We start from the raw sequence: 24,255 nt of genomic DNA, 5'->3' as shown, positions 1-24,255 counted from the left end.
CTGATTTCTAACAGTTGTGCCATTTTATTGGGCGCTGGAGGTTTATTTATTTTTATTTTAATCCCATTTATATCCCACCCCTCTCCGAAGACTCAGGGCGGCTTACAAGCTTAGCAGTAGCCTTCATTCTATGTATATGCCTGCTTATTAGGGCTTTCACACACACACCCCAAGCGGCATTATTACAAAGTCAGCTTAATTGCCCCCAACAAGCTGGGTCCTCATTTTACCTACCTGGGAAGGATGGAAGGCTGAGTCAACCTTGAGCCTGGTGGGACTCGAACCTGCACTAATGGCAGGCAGCTGGTGTTCCTTAAGGAGGCATTAGCCCACTGCTCCACCAAGTTGCAAGGAAACTGCGCGCCAGAGGTTGGACTGTGGCCGTCATGATCTAAGATGAAAACGACTGAAGTGGGAAGATCTCTCTAACAAGATCCGCATCCAGCTGATCTAAAAAAAATCATCCACCTTCCTTGGGAAGGTCGGTTGTAGGCAACCACACTCTGTTGTTTCCCCTGAGAAGACAACGCTAGCGAAGCGCAATTGTTAGCGGAGGCAGGAGGGCGCTTGAAAAATTAGCAAGGTGTCATCTAGGCGTCTCCGGGCTTCTAGGTGTTCCCCAAAGGAGAAAGGTCAGGAGAAGGAGGAGGAGAACCATGGACGTTCTTCCTCCATGACTTTCTTGATGACATAACCTGGAAACGGAGCAAACGTTGGTCACCCCAAGCAAGCCACGGTGCATTAACCTTTTCGTTAGCAGTTTTGGAACAAAAAAATATCACTGCTTTTTTTCTCCCCATGTTGACAGATTGTTGCAAATTCTTTCTTGGCCAACCCTACGACCTCAGCTTTATTTGCCACCATCCTGGTTGAGTATCTGCTTGACCGTTTGCCCGAAATGGGTTCCAACGTGGAGCTGTCCAACCTGTATCTCAAACTCTTCAAGTTGGTCTTTGGTTCCGTTTCTCTCTTTGCTGCGGAGAACGAGCAGATGTTGAAGGTAAACGCTGGTGGGGAAATTGGAGGGATGTCTACAAAGCACATTTTTAGGGCCTGGTTCGTTGAAAGAATTCAGCGTGCCGTTGATTCAATCCCAAACATCTTATAAGTTGCTTTGACACGTTAGGAAGTGAAGCGAAGTCTGTGTGTTGATAGGCCTTTGGAGAGGAAAACCAAACCAACTCTCCCTTTTTTACGACCCAATAAATCCCTTAATTCTGGGTAGAGCCAGGGCGACTGGATGGAGCTGAGCATTTACTGTCCGGATGCCCTTCCTGACGCCTGTGTGGAGTTTGCAGCAGATATTTTCTCTTTACTCCCCCGAGAGAAAGAGAAATATTTTGCTGCTACTTAGGATTGAACTCTCAGCCTTCCGAGTGGGAGGCGAGGGTCTTTACCACCAGGCCACCACGCTGCTTAGGTAAAATTAAAATCAACAAACCCTTCCAATCTTTTTGTACTTGCCAGATGTTGGTGATTATGGGACTTGTAGTCCATCATAAATGGAGAGCCCTATGTTGCGGAAGCTTGTTTTCGGTGTGCCTAAATAATCACTCCAAATTTAGCTAATCTGTCCCAATCTCTGCTTCATATCTGGTGTTATTGTGTTCTGTAATTTTTTTTTTGAATTCACAAACGTGGCATGTAATATTCCAAGGAGACGGGGCACATTTCTTCAACTACCCAGAACTCCTGATTCCTTCTGGGTTAATTGTTTAACCCGGAGCTGCTTCTTGCTTGGCAGATAAGTCTTAAGATGTGTAAAATCTATTTCCCCCCCCCCCCTCAGAACTGGGTTGTCTATTTTGCGTTTTCCAAGTCGGCCTTCGTGTGTTTTAGTCTCCGGGCCTTCGATCGTCATAGTTGCTCTTCTCTGCGCTTTGCCTCCCAAAGTCTCTAAACATCTTTTTTGAGGAGCTGGAGTGAAGGACGAGAACTCCACCCTGCCTGCCGTCAGTTCTTGGGTCTCGAACGCAGGAGACGCTCACCTCCTACCCAGCATTGCCATTGTAGCCACGAAGCTCCATCCGGACAGACAGCTAGAAGACAGGTTTCGTTCTTAGCTGCGTCTGTGATCGCTTCTCCCAACCTGCCTTTCTGGTTGTTTTTTTTCAGCCCCACCTCCATAAAATAGTCAACAGCTCCATGGAGCTTGCGCAGACGGCGAAAGAACCTTACAATTACTTCCTGCTGCTGAGAGCACTTTTCCGGTCGATCGGCGGAGGCAGCCACGACCTCTTGTATCAGGAATTCTTGCCCTTGCTGCCTAACCTACTACAAGGTCAGTAATGCTCTTCAGCTCGTCAGGCACCCTCCCCCGTTGTCCCATCATATGGGTGCTCCTCGACTGACGACGGGTTGTTTGGCGGGCGTTCCAAGCGTACCACCTTAAAAAGGGGGAATTTTCAAACTGGATTCGAAGTTCTGATGGCCGCCACCCTCCCGGGAGTCTGGACCGTCCACAAACATGGCTAATTTATGGCCCTTTGCAGCATCCGGCAAGCACGTAGCCAGGTTTTATGGCGGTTTCCCCCCAAACCCGACACAGTTTTGGCAAAACCAGCCCCATGGCGAATTGTGGGTTCTCTTATTACAGGGGTAGGCAACCTCGGCTCTTTTATGACTCATGGACTTGAACTCCCAGAATTCCTGAGCCAGCATGGGGGAAACTATGGCCCCCTCATGACTTGTGGACTTCAACTCCCAGAATTCCTGAGCCAGCATGGCTCAGCTTGGAAACCTCTCCCTTTCCCCTCAACGTGGCTGGCTCAGGAATTCTGGGAGTTGAAGTCCACCAGTCATAAAAGAGCCGAGGTTGCCTACCCCTGCCTTAGTATGACCACAGTCTTTGTTTTACAACCACTCTGTTTGTTTAACGGCTGCTGCTGCAAAAAAAAAAAAGCTATAAAATCAGGCCGGTCCGCTTTTTGTACGACTTGTCACGATTATAGCGGACAAGGCTTGCGAGGTAGTCTCGGTCGTAACTTGAGGACTGCCTTCTCCATCTCTGTAGGGCTTGGTGGTGGGCTTGATGCCCTGGTCTTGCTCCTTCTTGCTCTTCAGGTCTCAACATGCTTCAGAGCGGTTTGCACAAGCAGCACATGAAGGATCTGTTTGTCGAGCTGTGCCTGACCGTCCCGGTCCGCCTCAGCTCCCTCCTCCCCTACCTGCCGATGCTGATGGATCCTTTGGTGTCGGCCTTAAATGGCTCCCAGACCCTGGTCAGCCAAGGCCTGCGCACCCTGGAGCTGTGCGTGGATAATCTGCAGCCGGATTTCCTCTACGATCACATTCAGCCTGTCCGAGCTGAACTCATGCAGGTAAAGCTGTAGTTGCGCGGATGGGACTGTAGAGGGCAGCCTTTACCTTGCTATGAGGACAAACCTGATTTGGAACGAACATCATCTCTCAGCTTACGATTCAAGGTGGAAGGCAAGAATAGAATAGAATAGAATAGAATAGAATAGAATAGAATAGAATAGAATAGAATAATAGAATAGAATAGAATAGAATAGAATAGAATAGAATAGAAAATATGGAATGTAATGGAATGGAATAGAATAATGATAGAATAGAGTAGAGTAGAATAATGGTGGAATGGAATAGAATTAGAATTAGAATTAGAATAGAATAATGATAGAGTACAGTAGAGTAGAATAATGATGGAATGGAATAGAATTTAGAATTAGAATAGAATAGAATAGAATAATGGGAATGGAATGGAATGGAATGGAATAGAATAGAATAATGATAGAATAGAGTAGAGTAGAATAATGATGGAATGGAATGGAATGGAATGGAATGGAATGGAATAGAATAGAATAGAATAGAATAGAATAATGGAATGGAATTGAAGGCTCAGGAATTCTGGGAGTTGAAGTCCACGAGTCATACAAGAGCCAAGGTTGCCTACTCCTGCACTAGACCAAACTGGCTCCATAACCTATTTATTATGGAGATTCTATACTGCCCTGCAGAGCTTTGCAGGCTTTGAAAACTCAACGTTTCCACCTCCTTAGAGGTTTCACCCACTCGCTTCTTAGGCTCTGTGGCGGACTCTGCGTAACCCTGCGGAGACCATTTCTCACGTGGCTTATCGGGTGCTGGGCAAATTCGGTGGAAGCAACAGGAAGATGCTGAAGGAGTCTCAGAAGCTGCACTACGTGGTGACCGAGATTCAAGGGCCGAGCATTACAGCTGAGTTCTCTGACTGCAAAGCATCCATTCAGCTCCCCATGGAGAAGGTGAGGCCTTCCTTGAGGGCCTTCTGGCTTGGGGGTTTTCTGTTCTGTCCCAGACTACGTGAGTCCTGGTTATGCTCACAAGGAGGAACCCGTCTTCCAACAAGCAGGCAGGAGCCGCAGGAAAAACCCAAACCCCTTTTATTATTCACAGACCTGAGTCAGTGTCCAAGGCAAACAAACACAGTCCAGTGAAACTCGATCCTCAACACGAACGGTTGCTTTTGGCAACCAGCACTTCCCACACTTTCCCTTTGATAATTTAGCCCAGGCGTGGCTTCCTAATGCCTTCTCCTTTACCTTTGGAGCCACCCCATTGCATTCCTCTGTCCTACTCGCTTCTCTTGCCTGTGCATTCATGCATTCGGGATTTGTCCCAACTGTGCTTCGTCGCTGTCCAACTCAGACTCCCAGCACAGCTGTGTCTCAGCCGGAGCGCGAGTAGAGGAGCCAGGCTCCTCGTCCGACTGTAAGTCTTGGAGCTCCTCAGAGCCTTCCTCTGACTCTGATGTCACTCCAGGCCCCTCCTCCTCCTCCTCCTCCTCCTCAGCTGCTGGATTCACTGGCTGGCGAGGAATCACGACATTTTCAGCCTGAAAGTTTGCATTCCTACGTAGATCCTGGTGGCCTTCCCAGTCACAGTCATAAGAAGCTAAGGAAATAGGTAACGGGGAAGGCGAGAAGAATAATACTAATACAGCCCTCACTACCTTATTTCTCCAAAATAAGCCCCAGTTAAGATCTTCAGCCAGACGGACACATTTACTACCCGAATATAAGCCTTAACCGGAAAATAAGCCCTAAGGCGTCTTTTGGAGCAAAAATTAATAAAAGACCCGGTCTTATTTGGGGAGAAACACGGGTAGGTGGCTTGTCTTTCCCAGGGCTCATGACAGATGTTGTAGGAAACAATTGTTGGTGTTTTCCAACGTGTTGCTTTGGGGTTTTCTACCGCGTGACCAAAGGAGATCCTTTTCTATCGCCTTAGGCCATTGAGACTGCCTTAGACTGCTTGAAGAGCGCCAACACGGAGCCTTACTATCGGAGGCAAGCCTGGGAAGTCATCAAGTGCTTCCTGGTGGCCATGATGAGCCTAGATGACAACAAGCATGCTTTGTACCAGCTTCTGGCACATCCCAAGTAAGGACACAGGTGGACCGAGTTCACCTTGACAAGCTGGGCCTTGGGCTTACGATGGGAGGCCAGCTACCCAACCGTCGGGGGGCCCTTTGGGGGCATTGCCTTCTCTTTCCCAGAATCCCCTAGCAAGCATGGGCCATTCCTGAGAATTCTGGGAAGGTGTATTTGGGGAGGTGGCCTAAAAGGGTGGAAGGCTGGCTGGATCATACGGGGGATAGTAAAATCCTAGTCAACCGCGGCAGTGCCCGTGTTTCACACCGTCCTAAGCGCAAATATCAATTATTTAAATTTATACTCACCAAACTGTTGGGTGGCACAACACAGCCAGTCCTTGACTGGCAGCCATTTGCTTAGTGCTAGTTCGAGGTCGCAACGGCACTGAAAAAGGTGACTTTTTTCACACTTACGACTGTCGCGGCTTCTAAGGCAGTTCCTCGGAGTAAACTCACGGGGGCGTTCTCGGTGTTCTTTGGTGTTTGCCAGCTTTACCGAGAAGTCCATTCCCAACGTGATTATCTCGCATCGGTACAAGGCTCAAGATACGCCCGCTCGAAAGACCTTCGAACAGGCCCTGACCGGGGCCTTCATGTCCGCGGTGATCAAGGACCTGCGACCCAGCGCTCTGCCTTTCGTGGCCAGCCTGATCCGCCACTACACCATGGTGGCAGTTGCTCAGCAATGCGGTAAGAATTCGGCAACGAGGCCAACCACCTCATGGTCCCCGGTTTCGGCTGCAGGTGTAGATGCCAGCTTGGACAGAAAGCCGGTCGTTCTCCTGTCCTGTCGTTTTAATTTGGGGAGCGGGACAGGTGACAAGAAAATGGGAGACCTCTCCCACGGCTGTTCAGATGCCTTGATGATGGAGCCTCTAGGATTTGCCCACCTGGAGGGTCAAAGGCTGAACTCTTGGCACTGGAATTGCAGGCACATCTGGAATTGCCATCCCACTGGGCACCAGGTTGAGAAAGGGGCTGATGATGTAACTCTGGGCTTCTTAGGACTCGGCAAAGATTTGGATTCAAAGAACTGTTGTTATTATTATGTGGTTCCGTGGTCGTCTCTGAGGTTGCTTGTTTTTTTTTTGCAGACATTTCATGACTCAGCTGTGTAACGTTTCCTCAGCGTTAGGAGGGAGTGGGGATTGCGGAGAGGAGGAGGAAGGAGGAAGGGGGGGTTGGATTGTGGTAGACTCTGATGTCATTGGTGCTCTCTGAGCTTGGTTAATTTCTTGCAGACAGTTTATTGCCCAACCAGGTAACTTCGTCATTCCTAGAAGGGTGTGGAGTTTGCTCTCTGTTTATGTACAATTGGCTTGCCCTGTCAATGTTGGTGGGAGTGTTCTTAATGGCTCCTTAGGCTGTGATAGGTAGGTAGGTAGGTAGATAGATAGATAGATAGATAGATAGATAGATAGATAGATAGATAGATAGATAGATAGATAGATAGATAGATAGATAGATAGGCAGGGAGGCAGGCAGGCAGGCAGGCAGGCAGACATAATAGATAGATGATAAGTAGATAGATACATAGGTAGATACGTAGAAAATAGGTAGGTAGATAATAGAGATAGATAGATAGATAGATAGATAGATAGATAGATAGATAGATAGATAGATAGATAGATAGATAGATAGGCAGGCAGGCAGGCAGGCAGGCAGGCAGGCAGGCAGACAGACAGACAGACAGACAGACAGACAGACAGACAGACCTAATAGATGACAGATAGACCTAATAGATAAATAGACAAATGACAGACAGATAAACATGATAGATAGATAGATAGATAGATAGGTAGGTAGATAGGCAGGCAGGCAGGCAGACAGATAGACATAATAGATAAATAGATAGATGGGTAGATAGATACATAGGTAGATACGTAGAAAATAGGCAGGTAGATAATAGATAGAGATAGATAGAGATAGATAACCATAGAAGAGAAATTTGTCGCTGACAGATGAACTGTGGAGTCCTTGTTGCTTTCTGAGCTGGGTGGTTTTGTTGCAGATGTTTCATGACCCAACTAGGTAACATCATCAGTGCTAGAAGGGAGGGGGGTTTGAAGCAAAACTACCCCTCTGCTCTTCTTTAATGTCCTTCTTCCCTCTTCCCTCCCTCCTCCTTTCCTTCTCCTTGTTGCCCGGTCAACCCCCCAGGCCCTTTCTTACTTCAGTGTTACCAGGTGGGAAGCCAGCCCAGCACCTCCATGTTCCACAGCGAAGAAAACGGATCACGAGGCATGGATCCCCTGGTGCTGATCGACGCAATCGCCATCTGCATGGCTTACGAGGAGAAGGAGCTCTGCAAAATCGGCGAGGTGGCCTTGGCGGTGATCTTCGACGTGGCCAGCATCATTCTGGGATCCAAGGAACGGGTAACTCCTTTGACGTGGCTGCCATCTCCTTCTCCAGAAGGTCCCCGGCCCTTTGGCTGACCCACTTTTCTCTCCCTCCTCCAGGCCTGCCAGCTGCCCTTGTTCTCCTACATCGTGGAACGCCTCTGTGCTTGTTGCTACGAGCAGGCTTGGTACGCCAAGCTCGGTGGGGTGGTGTCCATCAAGTTCCTGATGGAGCGGCTCCCTCTCACTTGGGTCCTGCAGAACCAGCAGACGTTCCTCAAGGCTTTGCTCTTCGTCATGATGGACCTGACGGGAGAGGTATCTCTCTCTCTCTCTCTCTCTCTCTCTCTCTCTCTCTCTCTCTCTTAGGGGTCGAGGTGGACCCATCCTTCCATCCTTCCGAGGTCGGTAAAATGAGGACCCAGATTGTTGGGGGCAAAAGGCTGACTCTGTAAGACACTTAGAGAGGGCTGTAAAGCACTGTGAAGCGGTATATAGGTCTACGTCCTACTGCTGATGAGCTGTGGTGGCGCAGTGGTTAGTATGCAGTTTTGCAGGTTAACTCTGCCCACAGCCAGGAGTTCGATCCTCACCGGCTCTGGCTTGACTCAGCCTTCCATCCTTTTGAGGTGGGTAAAATGAGGACCCAGATTGTTAACGGGAGAAATACGCTGACTGTAAACCGCATAGAGAAGGCTGCAAAGCAGCGTGAGGCAGCGTGTCAGTCTTAAGCGCCGCTGCTCTTTATTTTAATTATTCATCAAATTTCATAGGGCACCTGTCTCTTTTCATTCTATAGCTCCCCTTCCTTCCCTTGCCCCCTCTGGTGACTTTCCCTCCAGTCAGTCAGAATCAGATCTTTCGTCATTGTCACAGAGCCGAATAATATATATATATTTTTAAAAAACAACAACCTGAAAATGTAAGTTTCATCGGCGGTGTGAAATGCCCCTCTAGGTTTCCAACGGGGCCGTGGCCATGGCCAAGACCACTTTGGAGCAGCTCTTAATCCGATGCGCGACCTTGTTGAAAGAAGAGGAGAAGACGGAGGAAATCCTCACCGCCCAGGAGAAGTCCTTCCACCATGTGACCCATGACCTGGTACGAGAAGTGACCTCACCAAACTCGACCGTGAGGAAGCAGGCCATGCACTCTCTCCAGGTGGTGGCCCAAGTCACGGGGAAGAGCGTCACGGCCATCATGGAGCCCCATAAAGAGGTGAGGCTGGGCTGTCGCACGGCTTAGCTGCAACGCGAGTTGCGTTTGCTCAACGCTGGAAAGAGGAAGAACGACCAGCGGAGGAAGAGATAATTTAAGAAAATCTTAGACCCGTGGTGGCGAATCTATGGCACGCGTGCCACAGGTGGCACGCAGAGCCCTCTCTGTGGGCACGTGTGCCGTTGTCCCAGTCCTATGCCTTTAGCTGCGTTTTATAATATCTTTTCGCTTTAGGCCTCCACAGCCGTGTGCCAAAAAAAAAAAAGGTTCAATCAATGAATCAATTTCAACTTCTCGCGGGGAAAAAAAAGATCTCACAAAGCTGGAACTGATTGAACTTTTTAGTCCCACCCAGTCTGCCGTTACCACTGCAGCCACGCCCACCCAGTGGGCCACACCCAGTGGGCCACACCCACCCAGTGGGCCACACCCACCCGGCACCCGACCATACATAAGTGGGTTTTGGGTTGCAGTTTGGGCACTCGGTCTCTAAAAGGTTCGCCATCACTGTCTTAGACTGTGCAGAAATGGACAGACTGACGCTGCAAATCAAAGAGAAAGCAGATTCGGAATATTTTAGAGCATGGGATACATTTTATCAATGGCTAGAAAAACAAGGTAGAGATTAGATAACCGGTAGATTAGATAACCGTTGTCATTTTTTCCCCCCCGTGGGCACAATGGCACGCATTAAAAATAAAATTTAGTTGCTTCCTCTCAAAGTGTACACATACACGAGACACGTTTAAAACATGGTACGTACAGCATACATATAGACCTACACCCTTACGTATAAGTGACATACAAATATTATTCACCGTCCATCTTGAATACATCATGGAAGGAGGAAGCTTTAGAGAAAGGATTTTTAACATGGATTAGTAAGCTAAATGTTGGAATCCAGACAATAGGTCGCTGATGAAATTTTTAAGCATTTGTGATTATTAAAAATTAACAAAAGAGGAGGTGAGGCCCGCAGCTGCCAAATTGAAGCTTAGTGTCCAGGTTCCGACTGATGATCCCAACTTTCCAAACTCTAATGCAAAACTTTGTTGAGCTCAGCATATCGGCACAGAGGAGTAGAAAATCAGCTCTGATTAATTGGTGCCTAAATCAGTATGTTAGAAGCATAGAATTTCCCTCCCCCCCCCCACAATTAGTGCAGGTCACATTATCCAATAAGGTGTCAGACAATTGTTATGAGGTTTATTGAGCTGCTAGAGCAACATTTCTCGACTTTGCAACTTTTAAGACGGGTGGACTTCAACTCCCAGAATTCCACAGTCCAGCGCAGCGCAGCGCATGAAGTCCACCCATCTTAAAAGTAGCCCAGGTTGAGAATACATTGAGTGAGAATGTGGGATCCAAGAAGATTCTAAGATGCTGTGACGGTTCTTTGCTTTTAGAGACCTTTCCCAAACAGATTGATCCCTTCAGATGTCATGCTGCAGTTTTGTCCTCCGAGGGCTGAACCTGGATGGTGGGACGGATGGGGAAAGGACCGTGACAATAGTGGTGGGACCAAGCCAACAAAGATCATGTTCTGGATAGACCTCTCTGTCTTCTAGGTACTCCAAGATATGGTTCCTCCCAAAAAACATTTGCTCCGACATCAGCCGGCAAACGCCCAGATCGGTTTGATGGAAGGGAACACGTTTTGCACCACTCTGCAACCCCGGCTTTTCACCATGGACCTCAACGTGGTAGAGCACAAAGTATTTTATACAGAGGTATTTTATTCTTTGCCACTTTTCAGATCGTTTTCTAAAACTGAGCCCTGTAAATCAGCAGTGCTGTGAATAATAGTAGTAGTAGTAGTAGTAGTAGTAGTAGTAGTAGTAGTAATGGTTTAAGATGGGAACCATCAAGAAAGAAACGGAAGGCTTAATACTGGCTGCTCAAGAACAAGCACTACAAACTAACACCATGAAAGCGAAGATACAAAAATCTGCTGACAATCCAAATTGCCGACTTTGCAACGACAAAGTTGAAACTGTTTCACATTTAATATGTGAGTGCAGCAAAATCGCGCAAACGGATTACAAAGCTAGACATGAGCGAGTTGCTAAACTAATCCACTGGGCATTGTGTAAAAAATACGTCCAAAAACTTTACAAAACACATGAAGAAATTGCAACTTCCTGCAATAACTCCAGCAAAGCTACAAAAAACGGCACTACTCGGAACATCTTACATTTTAAGGAGATACCAGGTTGATACCTAGGATGCTGGCAGCAGCCCGTGTCAACCCTTAGTGCCAGTCAATTTGAGTGTTCAGTTGACTGAGTTTCATGGTTAATGAATAAAAGTTAAATAATAATAATAATAATAATAATAATAATAATAATAATAATAATAATAATAATGATGATGATGATGATGTTGACAAACAAACCAAGATGCGCCTTGGTGTTATCCATTGGAAGGTTGCTTCCAAAGCCAACTTTCCTTCTCTTTGAACTTTCAGCTGCTGAATCTATGTGAGGCGGAAGACTGTTCCTTAATGAAATTGCCCTGTTATAAGAGTCTGCCTTCTTTGGTGCCCCTTCGCATTGCGGCTCTGAGTAAGTTAATCAAGCATGGAAGATAGTTTGAGAGCTTTACTGTCCTAAATCAGGGGGTCTTCCAACTTGGCCCTTTTATGACTTGTGGACTTCCAACTCCCAGAATTCCTCAGCCAGGCACGCACCCAGTTGCCCACCACTTCCGTGGCCCAGTTCTGAATGGGCTACAGTCTGGTACCAGGCCACAGCCCCGGGGGTTGGGGACCCTTGACGTAGCAGAATCCGCCAGAAGAGCCTCATTTTAGGACTGTTTGAATTGCCGCTTCAGACGGGGACTTGCTTTGTCTGATTTCACACAGATGCCTTGGCTGCCTGCAACTACTTGCCCCAATCTCGAGAGAAGATCATCGGCGCTCTCTTCAAAGCCCTCAATTCGACCAACAATGAGCTTCAGGAAGCCGGCGAGGCCTGCATGAGGAAGGTTTGTGATGGAGAAATGACGCTCTTTCCTCTTGGTCTCCTTTCCTTTTTTTTTTCTTCTCAAGACCAGAAGCTGTGAGAACGCAGGTGGCAGTTGAAACCGGTGGAGTTTCTCTTGCGATCTTGGTGGAAGCGATTTCTCCAGGCCGCATTTACCATCTTCAGTTCACAGAATTCCCCAGCCAGTAAGCTATGTATATTTCAACTCCCAGAATCCCCTAGCCCCTAGAATCTTCCTGGCTGGCTGGTGAATTCTGGGAGTTGAAGTCCAAAGGTAAAGGCTTCCCTGTCCAGGCATGTGTGACTCCAGGGTGTAGTGCTTATCCCATTTCTTGGCCGAGGGAGCCAGCGTTGTCCGAAGACAATTGTCCATGGTCATGTGGCCAGCATGGCTATACTCCAGGCATGTCAAACTCACGACGTGACGTGACGTTGATCATGACGTATCAGGACTTTTTCCCCATTGCCGGCAATGGGGTGGGTGCTGTTTCGGGGTGACCCATCCGGCCCGTGGGTCAGCTGCTATACGCCAAAGGCTCACGAAATGCTGTTACCTTCCCACTGAAGTGGTACCTATTTATCTACTCGCATTTGCATGCTTTTGAATGTCTGGCAGTACCTATTTATCTACTTGCATTGGCATACATTCAAACTGCTAGGTGAACAGGAGCTGGAGCCAAGGACGGGAGCTTGCCCTGTTGCGCGCAGCTCGGCTCTCGAACCTGGGCTGTCGGCTCCGTCTGACAAACACAGCATCTTGTGTCGTTGTGCCCCAGTTGGAAGTCCACCTAGCTTAAAGTTGCTAGGATTGAGACACACTGGGTTAGACTGGTGAAATAAACCAAGGTATGTGTTACAGGTCACACATTGGCCCAGTGGCAATATCAGGAATGTCGCGGTCTTATTCTTGTTTGTGGTCCAGGAACATAATGGGAGCATTTGCGTTCTGCCGGCATTCCCTGATCCTTGCCTGCTTTTTTTGGCCCCTTGCAGTTTTTGGAAGGCGCAACCATAGAAGTGGACCAGATCCACACCCACATGAGACCGTTGCTGATGATGCTGGGAGACTATCGGAGCCTAACCCTCAACGTGGTGAACAGGCTGACGTCGGTGACGCGGCTCTTCCCCAACTCTTTCAACGACAAATTTTGTGACCAGATGATGGTAAGAATCTGGCAGGAAGGCAAAAGTTCCAGGTTGAGGAACTGACCGTATTCTCGGTTGGATGTCAGTTTATGTGTTGTTGTTGTTGTTAGCTGTGAAGTCGTGTCCGACCCATCGCGACTCCATGGACAACGTTCCTCCAGGCCTTCCTGTCCTCTGCCGTCTTCTGGAGTCCATTTAGGCTCACGCCTCCTGCTTCAGTGACTCCATCCAGCCACCTCCTTCTCTGTCATCCCCTTCTTCTATTGCCCTCGATCTTTCCCAGCATTAGGCTCTTCTCCAGTGAGTCCTTCCCTCTGCTATAGTTCCCAAATTCCCCCGTTTCAAATGGACTTTCCAGGCTGTGCGATTAAGAGTTGGGAATGTGCACTGGATAACTGTGTTAATTACAGGCACCCAGGTTCACAAGAGAGAAAAAAAATTAAGCCAATAATTTATGTCTGAAACCTACATTGCAAAACTGAAGCAGCCACACACATTGAAACTGTGAAACAAAGGGCTCAGCAGTCTAACAGGCCCCAGTTTTACACAAAACCGGAGTACAGAAGGATAATGTAACACAGAGAGATTGTTGTTAGCTGCGAAGTCGTGTCCGACCCATCGCGACCCCATGGACAACGTTCCTCCAGGCCTTCCTGTCCTCTACCATCTTCTGGAGTCCCTTTAAGCTCACGCCTGCTGCTTCAGTGACTCCATCCAGCCACCTCATTCTCTGTCGTCCCCTTCTTCTATTGCCCTCGATCTTTCCCAGCATTAGGCTCTTCTCCAGTGAGTCCTTCCTTCTCATTAGGTGGCCAAAGTACTTGAGTTTTAGCTTCAGGATCTGGCCTTCTAAAGAGCAGCCAGGGTTGATCTCCTCCAGGACCGACCGGTTGGATCGCCTTGCAGTCCAAGGGACTCGCAGGAGTCTTCTCCAGCACCGTAGTTCAAAGGCCTCCATTCTTTGGCGCTCACTCGTTCTTTCCTTTTTCTTTATTTCATAATGAATTGATTTATCAGCCCTGGGTGGATAAGAAAAAAGGGGATCCTGCATTTGCGGAGGGGCGGGGGGGGGGGGAGAAAAAAAAGGTGGCATGTGGCAATCCACGCAGAGTGACTTTTTCCGTCGGGAGATGCGCCTGCCACTCAGCAACGGCAGAGTGCAGGATGTGACCGATGTCTCTCTCTCTCTCTCTCTCATCCTTTTGCAGCAACACCTGCGTAAATGGATGGAGGTGGTGGTCCTTACTCATAAAGGAGGGCAGAGAAGCGATGGAAACGTAAGTAGCAGATTTTTTGGGGTGGGGGGAAGCTTTGAACTCGAAAACAGAGGTGATCACGGCAGAGTTGGGTGGGGGGTACGGGGTGTGAACTGCCAGGTTTTGATTCTGAGTCCCTTTTAATACCCACTTTTTCATAGGATGGAAGGCGTTTTTTTTTTTTGTTTTCTTTCTTTTTCTTCGTCATAAGCCCGTAGCCCCTCCGTGGCATTGAGAGGCAGCTGGTTGGACATTAGCTGCTGGAGCTGGAGCTGAAGTGAAAGGAAGGCCCCGTTTTTTGTGTTTTTTTTTTGTCTGAGTGAACAATGTGTGAGATGCCTGCGCAGTGGAAAGTGCGGCTGGACAACCCTTGCTTTCGGCCGGCAATTCGCTCACGGTGAATTGCTGGCTCAGTTTTTCCCCAGCTTGATTCTTGAAGGTGTTCTGGGTTATCCACCCCCCCCACCCCCCCGGGGACGTTGGAGATAAATATGGAGAACCAATGACAGAGAAGGAGGGAGGGAGGAAAGGAAGGAAGGAAAAATGAGGGAGGAAGGAAAGGAAGGAAGGAAAAATTAGAAGGGAGGAAGGAAGGAAGGAAGGAAAAATTAGAAGGGAGGAAGGAAGGAAGGAAGGAAAAATTTGAAGGGAGGGAGGAAGGAAGGAAGGAAAAATTAGGGAGGAAGGAAAGGAAGGAAAGATTAGGGAGGAAGGAAAGGAAGGAAGGAAAAATTAGAAGGGAGGGAGGAAGGAAGGAAGGAAAAATTAGGGAGGAAGATGATTTTGCTGGGCAATGCTGGCTGTGGGAATTCTGGGAGTTGAAGTCCACAAGTCTCATCAGACGCTTTTCTTGAAACATTCCGGGGAGGCGATGCTGCTGTGTTTGTGTGCATGTGAGAATGAGCAGATTGCTGGTGTCTGATCTCCAGAACCTGGTTTATTCTATCAAGCCACCGAAAGGGGAGATTCTAGCCGTGGCCTCTGCACCCCAATGCAGTCCATCACCGTGCCAAAGAGTCGGAATTCTGCTTTTTCACTGCCTCGTCCAGCTCTAATCTAAACCCCCCCCGCCCACCGCCCCCCCGCTCAGGCCCACCCCGGTCTGCTTTTTAGGCATTTTTCATTTATTTTATTTATTTTATTTTTTGTTGGAAATACGGGGAGCTCTGTGTGTTCTCTCTCTCTCTCTGTGCGTGTGTGTTCCAAGATCAAAAAAGGAAAAAAAAAAGTTGCTTTTCCCATCCTTAGGACAGTATTGCAGAATGCAGGAAAGGTTCCTTGTCTCCCTTCGGTCAGTTTGAGGTGAGAACACCAATCCCTACTTTACAAAAATAAAAATGAAAAAAAATCAGTTTTTGGTTTGTTGGTTTTTCTGTGGTTTTTTTTTGTGTGTGTGTGTGTGTTTTTTGTTTTTTTTCCCCTCTCCTGACTGCAGTCCGAAGCAAAACGGCACATATACAAGTTTTTTGGGGGGTGTTTTTTTTTTGGCATTTGTGTTCCTTTTGTTGTTGTTTGTTGTTGTTCATGCTGTGAATTTTTGTTTTGTTTTGTTTTTTTTCTGTTCCTCTTCTGGTGTTTGGCTCAGCCTGCCGTGGAAGGGGTAGAGGTGAGAATTGATAGTAGAGGCACAAGGAAGTGGTGATTTCTCCTCCTCCTCCTCCTCCTCTTCCTCTTCCTCTTCCTCCTCCTCCTCAACTTCCTCCTCCTCCTCCTCCACTTAGCTTCCTCTTTCTCTTGCTTCCTTGTTATCGTTCTCCTCCATTTCCTTGTCGTCTTCCTTTTTCTTCTTGCCATCTCCTCCTCCTCCTCCCTCTCCCCTTCCTCCCTCTCTTCCTCTTCCTCTTCCTCTTCTTTCTCCTCCTCCTCCTCCTCCTCCTCCTTTCTCTTCTCTTTCTCCTCCTCCTCCTCCACTTAGCTTCCTCTTTCTTGTTTCCTTGTTATCGTTCTTCTTTTCCTTGTCATCTTCCTTTTTCTTCTTGCCATCTTCTCCTCCTCCTCCCTCTCCCCTTCCTCCCTCTCTCCCTCTCTCCCTCTTCCTCTTTCTCCTCCTCCTCCTCCTTCTCCTCCTTTCTCTTCTCTTCCTCCTCCTCCTCCTCCACTTAGCTTCCTCTTTCTCTTGCTTCCTTGTTATCGTTCTCCTCCATTTCCTTGTCATCTTCCTTTTTCTTCTTGCCATCTCCTCCTCCTCCTCCCTCTCCCCTTCCTCCCTCTCTTCCTCTTCCTCTTCCTCTTCTTTCTCCTCCTCCTCCTCCTCCTCCTCCTCCTTTCTCTTCTCTTTCTCCTCCTCCTCCTCCACAGCTTCCTCTTTCTTGTTTCCTTGTTATCGTTCTTCTTTTCCTTGTGATCTTCCTTTTTCTTCTTGCCATCTTCTCCTCCTCCTCCCTCTCCCCTTCCTCCCTCTCTCCCTCTTCCTCTTCTTCCTCTTTCTCCTCCTCCTCCTCCTTCTCCTCCTTTCTCTTCTCTTCCTCCTCCTCCTCCTCCACTTAGCTTCCTCTTTCTCTTGCTTCCTTGTTATCGTTCTCCTCCATTTCCTTGTCATCTTCCTTTTTCTTCTTGCCATCTCCTCCTCCTCCTCCCTCTCCCCTTCCTCCCTCTCTTCCTCTTCCTCTTCCTCTTCTTTCTCCTCCTCCTCCTCCTCCTCCTCCTCCTTTCTCTTCTCTTTCTCCTCCTCCTCCTCCACAGCTTCCTCTTTCTTGTTTCCTTGTTATCGTTCTTCTTTTCCTTGTCATCTTCCTTTTTCTTCTTGCCATCTTCTCCTCCTCCTCCCTCTCCCCTTCCTCCCTCTCTCCCTCTTCCTCTTCTTCCTCTTTCTCCTCCTCCTCCTCCTTCTCCTCCTTTCTCTTCTCTTCCTCCTCCTCCTCCTCCACTTAGCTTCCTCTTTCTCTTGCTTCCTTGTTATCGTTCTCCTCCATTTCCTTGTCATCTTCCTTTTTCTTCTTGCCATCTCCTCCTCCTCCTCCCTCTCCCCTTCCTCCCTCTCTTCCTCTTCCTCTTCCTCTTCTTTCTCCTCCTCCTCCTCCTCCTCCTCCTCCTTTCTCTTCTCTTTCTCCTCCTCCTCCTCCACAGCTTCCTCTTTCTTGTTTCCTTGTTATCGTTCTTCTTTTCCTTGTGATCTTCCTTTTTCTTCTTGCCATCTTCTCCTCCTCCTCCCTCTCCCCTTCCTCCCTCTCTCCCTCTTCCTCTTCTTCCTCTTTCTCCTCCTCCTCCTCCTTCTCCTCCTTTCTCTTCTCTTCCTCCTCCTCCTCCTCCACTTAGCTTCCTCTTTCTCTTGCTTCCTTGTTATCGTTCTCCTCCATTTCCTTGTCATCTTCCTTTTTCTTCTTGCCATCTCCTCCTCCTCCTCCCTCTCCCCTTCCTCCCTCTCTTCCTCTTCCTCTTCCTCTTCTTTCTCCTCCTCCTCCTCCTCCTCCTCCTCCTTTCTCTTCTCTTTCTCCTCCTCCTCCTCTACAGCTTCCTCTTTCTTGTTTCCTTGTTATCGTTCTTCTTTTCCTTGTCATCTTCCTTTTTCTTCTTGCCATCTTCTCCTCCTCCTCCCTCTCCCCTTCCTCCCTCTCTCCCTCTTCCTCTTTCTCCTCCTCCTCCTTCTCCTCCTTTCTCTTCTCTTTCTCCTCCTCCTCCTCCACTTAGCTTCCTCTTTCTTGTTTCCTTGTTATCGTTCTCCTCCATTTCCTTGTCATCTTCCTTTTTCTTCTTGCCATCTCCTCCTCCTCCCTCTCCCCTTCCTCCCTCTCTCCCTCTTCCTCTTTCTCCTCCTCCTCCTTCTCCTCCTTTCTCTTCTCTTTCTCCTCCTCCTCCTCCACTTAGCTTCCTCTTTCTCTTGCTTCCTTGTTATCGTTCTCCATTTCCTTGTCGTCTTCCTTTTTCTTCTTGCCATCTCCTCCTCCTCCCTCTCCCCTTCCTCCCTCTCTTCCTCTTCCTCTTCCTCTTCTTTCTCCTCCTCCTCCTCCTCCTCCTTTCTCTTCTCTTTCTCCTCCTCCTCCTCCACAGCTTCCTCTTTCTTGTTTCCTTGTTATCGTTCTTCTTTTCCTTGTCATCTTCCTTTTTCTTCTTGCCATCTTCTCCTCCTCCTCCCTCTCCCCTTCCTCCCTCTCTCCCTCTTCCTCTTTCTCCTCCTCCTCCTCCTTCTCCTCCTTTCTCTTCTCTTCCTCCTCCTCCTCCTCCACTTAGCTTCCTCTTTCTCTTGCTTCCTTGTTATCGTTCTCCTCCATTTCCTTGTCGTCTTCCTTTTTCTTCTTGCCATCTCCTCCTCCTCCTCCCTCTCCCCTTCCTCCCTCTCTCCCTCTTCCTCTTCCTCTTCTTCCTCTTCTTCCTCCTCCTCCTCCTCCTTTCTCTTCTCTTTCTCCTCCTCCTCCTCCACAGCTTCCTCTTTCTTGTTTCCTTGTTATCGTTCTTCTTTTCCTTGTGATCTTCCTTTTTCTTCTTGCCATCTTCTCCTCCTCCTCCCTCTCCCCTTCCTCCCTCTCTCCCTCTTCCTCTTCTTCCTCTTTCTCCTCCTCCTCCTCCTTCTCCTCCTTTCTCTTCTCTTCCTCCTCCTCCTCCTCCACTTAGCTTCCTCTTTCTCTTGCTTCCTTGTTATCGTTCTCCTCCATTTCCTTGTCATCTTCCTTTTTCTTCTTGCCATCTCCTCCTCCTCCTCCCTCTCCCCTTCCTCCCTCTCTTCCTCTTCCTCTTCCTCTTCTTTCTCCTCCTCCTCCTCCTCCTCCTCCTCCTTTCTCTTCTCTTTCTCCTCCTCCTCCTCTACAGCTTCCTCTTTCTTGTTTCCTTGTTATCGTTCTTCTTTTCCTTGTCATCTTCCTTTTTCTTCTTGCCATCTTCTCCTCCTCCTCCCTCTCCCCTTCCTCCCTCTCTCCCTCTTCCTCTTTCTCCTCCTCCTCCTTCTCCTCCTTTCTCTTCTCTTTCTCCTCCTCCTCCTCCACTTAGCTTCCTCTTTCTTGTTTCCTTGTTATCGTTCTCCTCCATTTCCTTGTCATCTTCCTTTTTCTTCTTGCCATCTCCTCCTCCTCCCTCTCCCCTTCCTCCCTCTCTCCCTCTTCCTCTTTCTCCTCCTCCTCCTTCTCCTCCTTTCTCTTCTCTTTCTCCTCCTCCTCCTCCACTTAGCTTCCTCTTTCTCTTGCTTCCTTGTTATCGTTCTCCATTTCCTTGTCGTCTTCCTTTTTTCTTCTTTGCCATCTCCTCCTCCTCCCTCTCCCCTTCCTCCCTCTCTTCCTCTTCCTCTTCCTCTTCTTTCTCCTCCTCCTCCTCCTCCTCCTTTCTCTTCTCTTTCTCCTCCTCCTCCTCCACAGCTTCCTCTTTCTTGTTTCCTTGTTATCGTTCTTCTTTTCCTTGTCATCTTCCTTTTTCTTTCTTGCCATCTTCTCCTCCTCCTCCCTCTCCCCTTCCTCCCTCTCTCCCTCTTCCTCTTTCTCCTCCTCCTCCTCCTTCTCCTCCTTTCTCTTCTCTTCCCTCCTCCCTCCTCCTCCACTTAGCTTCCTCTTTCTCTTGCTTCCTTGTTATCGTTCTCCTCCATTTCCTTGTCGTCTTCCTTTTTCTTCTTGCCATCTCCTCCTCCTCCTCCCTCTCCCCTTCCTCCCTCTCTCCCTCTTCCTCTTCCTCTTCTTCCTCTTCTTCCTCCTCCTCCTCCTCCTTTCTCTTCTCTTTCTCCTCCTCCTCCTCCACAGCTTCCTCTTTCTTGTTTCCTTGTTATCGTTCTTCTTTTCCTTGTCATCTTCCTTTTTCTTCTTGCCATCTTCTCCTCCTCCTCCCTCTCCCCTTCCTCCCTCTCTCCCTCTTCCTCTTCTTCCTCTTTCTCCCTCCTCCTCCTCCTCCTCCTTTCTCTTCTCTTTCTCCTCCTCCTCCTCCACTTAGCTTCCTCTTTCTCTTGCTTCCTTGTTATCGTTCTCCTCCATTTCCCTTGTCATCTTCCTTTTTCTTCTTGCCATCTCCTCCTCCTCCTCCCTCCCCCTTCCTCCCTCTCTCCCTCTTCCTCTTCCTCTTCTTTCTCCTCCTCCTCCTCCTCCTCCTCCTCCTTTCTCTTCTCTTTCTCCTCCTCCTCCTCCACAGCTTCCTCTTTCTTGTTTCCTTGTTATCGTTCTTCTTTTCCTTGTCATCTTCCTTTTTCTCTTGCCATCTTCTCCTCCTCCTCCCTCTCCCCTTCCTCCCTCTCTCCCTCTTCCTCTTCTTCCTCTTTCTCCTCCTCCTCCTCCTCCTCCTTTCTCTTCTCTTTCTCCTCCTCCTCCTCCACTTAGCTTCCTCTTTCTCTTGCTTCCTTGTTATCGTTCTCCTCCATTTCCTTGTCATCTTCCTTTTTCTTCTTGCCATCTCCTCCTCCTCCTCCCTCTCCCCTTCCTCCCTCTCTCCCTCTTCCTCTTCCTCTTCTTTCTCCTCCTCCTCCTCCTCCTCCTCCTCCTTTCTCCTTCTCTTTCTCCTCCTCCTCTCCACAGCTTCCTCTTTCTTGTTTCCTTTGTTATCGTTCTTCTTTTCCTTGTCATCTTCCCTTTTTCTTCTTGCCATCTTCTCCTCCTCCTCCCTCTCCCCTTCCTCCCTCTCTCCCTCTTCCTCTTCTTCCTCTTTCTCCTCCTCCTCCTCCTCCTCCTTTCTCTTCTCTTTCTCCTCCTCCTCCTCCACTTAGCTTCCTCTTTCTCTTGCTTCCTTGTTATCGTTCTCCTCCATTTCCTTGTCGTCTTCCTTTTTCTTCTTGCCATCTCCTCCTCCTCCTCCTCCCTCTCTCCCTCTTCCTCTTCCTCTTTCTTCCTCTTCCTCCTTCTTCCTCCTCCTCCTCCTTTCTCCTCCCTTTCGTTCTGTTTTCTAACCTTTCGGGGTTTCACGGTTACCCTTGCTGTGCTTTGTGAGTTGTCTCTGTTGCGTATCGGGGCAGAGTGCATTGTGCCTCCGAGTGCAGTGCTGTCATTTGTCCTCTTCTGTTCTCGTCTGTGACAGAGTGGTTTGGCGTAACACTGGCCGTGTGAAGGGGTTTTGAGCATGTTCACTAGGGGATTTGGGGTGTGTGTGTGTGTGTGTGTGTGTGTGTGTGTGTGTGTGGGTGTGTTGGGTGTATTTATATTTATATCGCTCTGAATGTTTGGAGTTGCTAATGTCAAACTGAAAAAGAAACCATTCAGGCCCCCATTTCTCTTTTTAAGTCCTGGAAATGCGACCCACCCTTTCTAGATTTAATACTTCTCCTCCCTCCCCCCTCCAGACCTTTTTTTGGGCACTTTTTTTTTTTTTTTTTTGCCAATCCAGTGTTGTGGTTTTTTTTTTTTTTTTAAAAAAAAAAAAACACCTAGTAGAAAGTAGCCATCTTGCAAAAGAGACAGTACCAAGACGGCCATGCAGCTAGTCCTCATGACGAGCTGAGCTGCAGTGCTGGGGAAAGACCGCTTGAAGGCCAGAGAGTCCGTTTTACAGTCTAATCCTGTCCCAAGTCCATTTTCAGCCCTCGGTGCCCCGATTTTTTGCGTTTGGAAGAGAAAGATGCTGCTTTTTGCGGTTCATAACCTCCCGTGCTTCTCCCGTCATGCCGTGAAAAACAAACAAGGTTTTACTACCCAAACGTAACCAAATGAGGTAGTTAACCCCCCCCTCCTCTCCTCCTCAAACCCAGTGCAGCTTCTGAAACGGCCTGGGGTAAGAACCGGGGTTTAACTCATCCTTGCAGAAGCAGGGCTGTAGCGTCCATTGGGGTCAGCCACTGGGCTCAGTAGGTTTAGGGGTGCACAGCTGCTGGACGCTAGGCTGAGATTTCTGTTTCGTCTGCAGGAAATGAAGATTTGCTCAGCAATTATAAACCTGTTTCATCTGATCCCAGCTGCTCCACAGACGCTGGTCAAACCTTTGCTGGGAAGTGGTGATGAAAACAGAACGGGCCATGTTGATTGAGGTCAAGAACCCTTCCTTCCTTCCTCCCTCCCTCCCTCCCTCCCTTCTCCTTCCTTCCTTCCTTCCTTCCTTCCTCCCTCCCTCCCTCCCTTCCTTCTTCCTTCCTCCCTTTCTTCCTTCCCTCCTTCCTCCCTCCCTCCCTCCCCCTCCTTCCTTCCTTCCTCCCTTCTTTCCTTCTTTCTTCCTTCCTTCCTTCCCTCCTTCCTTCCTCCCTCCCCTTCTTCCTTCTTCCCTCCCTCCTTCCTTCATCCTTCCTTTCTTCCTTCCCTCCTTCCCCCCTCCGTCCCTCCCCCTCCTTCCTTCCTTCCTTCCTTCCTTCCTTCCTTCCTTCCTTCCTTCCTTCTTCCTTCCTTCCTCCCTTCCTTTCTTCTTCCCTACTTCCTCCCTCTCTCCCTCTCCTTCCCTCCTTCCTCCCTCCCTCCCTCCCTCTCTTCCTCCCTCCCTCCCTCCCCACATCCATCCATCCATCCATCCATCCATCCATCCTCTTAAAAATCCATCTGCTGATGCTTTCCTGCATGCTCACCTGATCACGGGCCTTCTCTCCTTTGCAACCTGCAGGCTGGCAGCCCCTTCCGAGAACCATTAATAAAGTTTCTGACCCGCCACCCGTCTCAGACAGTCGAGCTCTTTATGATGGAAGCGACCTTAAATGATCCACAGTGGAGCAGGATGTTCATGGTAAGACACAGCTGGCTTTTTTTGTTTGTTTAAAAAAAAAAAAACACGACTTTTGCCCTCCCATCCTCTTTAAATAGAATTAGAAGGAATTTGATAGCAGCTTTTCCGACTCGGCAGCGGTTCTGCCTTTTAGTGAAATGTGTTGCTTGGAAAGGTAAAGGTAAAGGTTCCCCCGCACATGCGTGCTAGTCGTTTCCGACTCTAGGGGCCGGTGCTCATCTCCGTTTCAAAGCCAAAGAGCCAGCGCTTGTCCGAGGACGTCTCTGTGGTCATGTGGCCGGCATGACTAGACGCCAAAGGCGCACGGAACGCTGTTACTTTCCCACCACAGCGGTCCCTATTTTTCTACTTGCATTTTTACATGCTTTCGAACTGCTAGGTTGGCAGAAGCCTGGGATGCATAACAGGCGCTCACTCTGCTACGCGGCACTCGGGATTCGACCCGCCGAACTGCCGACCTTCTGATCGACAAAAGCTCTGCGTCCTAGCCCGCTGAGCCACTGCGTCCCTGTTGCTTGGAAAAGAAGCTACCAAACCTCTGATATTTTTTTTTGACACCGGAGACTTAACATGATTCTCCTGCTATGCCTCCCCGCCAGACCAGGGATCTCCAAACTTGGCAAGTGTAAGACTTGGGGACTTCAGCTCCCAGAATTCCTCAGGCAGCCGTGCTTTCTGGGGAACTGTGGGAGTTGAAATCCACAACTCTTAAAAAGTTGGCCAAGTTTGGAGGTCCCTGCGCTAGAATAACGTTTCTCAACCTTAACACCTTGTAAGATGGGTGGATTTCAACTCCCAGAATTGGGAATTCTGGGGGAGTTGCAGTCCACCCGTCTTTAAAAGTCGTCGAAATGGAGAAACCCAACTCGAGGAGAGTTTCCAGAATAGGCAGCAAATGTTAACAAAGCTTTTAATCCCTTTATAATCCCGGGGGGGGGGGGAAACACCCTCCTTCTTCTTGACCTTTGAGCTAAGATCGGTTATAGTGTACAGTGAATACGTTTGATGGACCATGATCATCATTTGACGGACAGCCCCCAGAGAATATTATCTATACAACACCCTCTTTTTTTTTCCTCCTTTCCTTTGCGGCACGATGGATGTGTTTCCAACCAAACAGGGTTCAGTAAAATAAAATTGGAGGTGCAAAGCGAGGTTACGCTGCAGCTTAGCAGGGGAGGCTTTGGGCCTTGTTTGTAAACGTTGGATGGTTAGCCTCACCAAGCAGTTTTTTATTTTTTTCTCCATTTCTCCCCCCCCCCCAAAAAAAATGCATCTCCACAGAGTTTTTTAAAACACAAAGACGCCAAGCCTTTACGAGACGTCCTGGCAGCCAACCCCAACCGTTTCATTACGTTGCTCTTACCTGGCGGGACCCAGACAGCTGTTCGGCCCGG

At 48.7% G+C, this 24,255-nt stretch overlaps 1 protein-coding gene across 1 annotated transcript in view; it reads left to right on the top strand.

Annotated features, from left to right (window-relative positions):
- Positions 1 to 24,255, top strand: part of TRRAP (transformation/transcription domain associated protein) — a 118,782-nt gene that overhangs the window by 9,175 nt on the left and 85,352 nt on the right. Inside the window, 19 exon segments of the mRNA XM_081337953.1 lie at positions 809 to 1,000; positions 2,116 to 2,281; positions 3,064 to 3,320; positions 4,044 to 4,244; positions 5,230 to 5,381; positions 5,865 to 6,064; positions 7,535 to 7,752; positions 7,837 to 8,034; positions 8,674 to 8,934; positions 10,503 to 10,664; positions 11,402 to 11,498; positions 11,798 to 11,919; positions 12,912 to 13,082; positions 14,273 to 14,341; positions 15,569 to 15,622; positions 22,058 to 22,138; positions 22,140 to 22,178; positions 22,739 to 22,858; positions 24,143 to 24,249. Of these exon segments, the coding sequence (XP_081194079.1) occupies positions 809 to 1,000; positions 2,116 to 2,281; positions 3,064 to 3,320; positions 4,044 to 4,244; positions 5,230 to 5,381; positions 5,865 to 6,064; positions 7,535 to 7,752; positions 7,837 to 8,034; positions 8,674 to 8,934; positions 10,503 to 10,664; positions 11,402 to 11,498; positions 11,798 to 11,919; positions 12,912 to 13,082; positions 14,273 to 14,341; positions 15,569 to 15,622; positions 22,058 to 22,138; positions 22,140 to 22,178; positions 22,739 to 22,858; positions 24,143 to 24,249 (2,867 nt within the window).

The sequence above is a fragment of the Vipera berus genome (genome assembly GCF_964194415.1).
Source record: "Vipera berus genome assembly, chromosome: 13".
Lineage (NCBI taxonomy): Eukaryota > Metazoa > Chordata > Lepidosauria > Squamata > Viperidae > Vipera > Vipera berus.
This window is presented reverse-complemented; position numbering and strand designations above follow the sequence as displayed.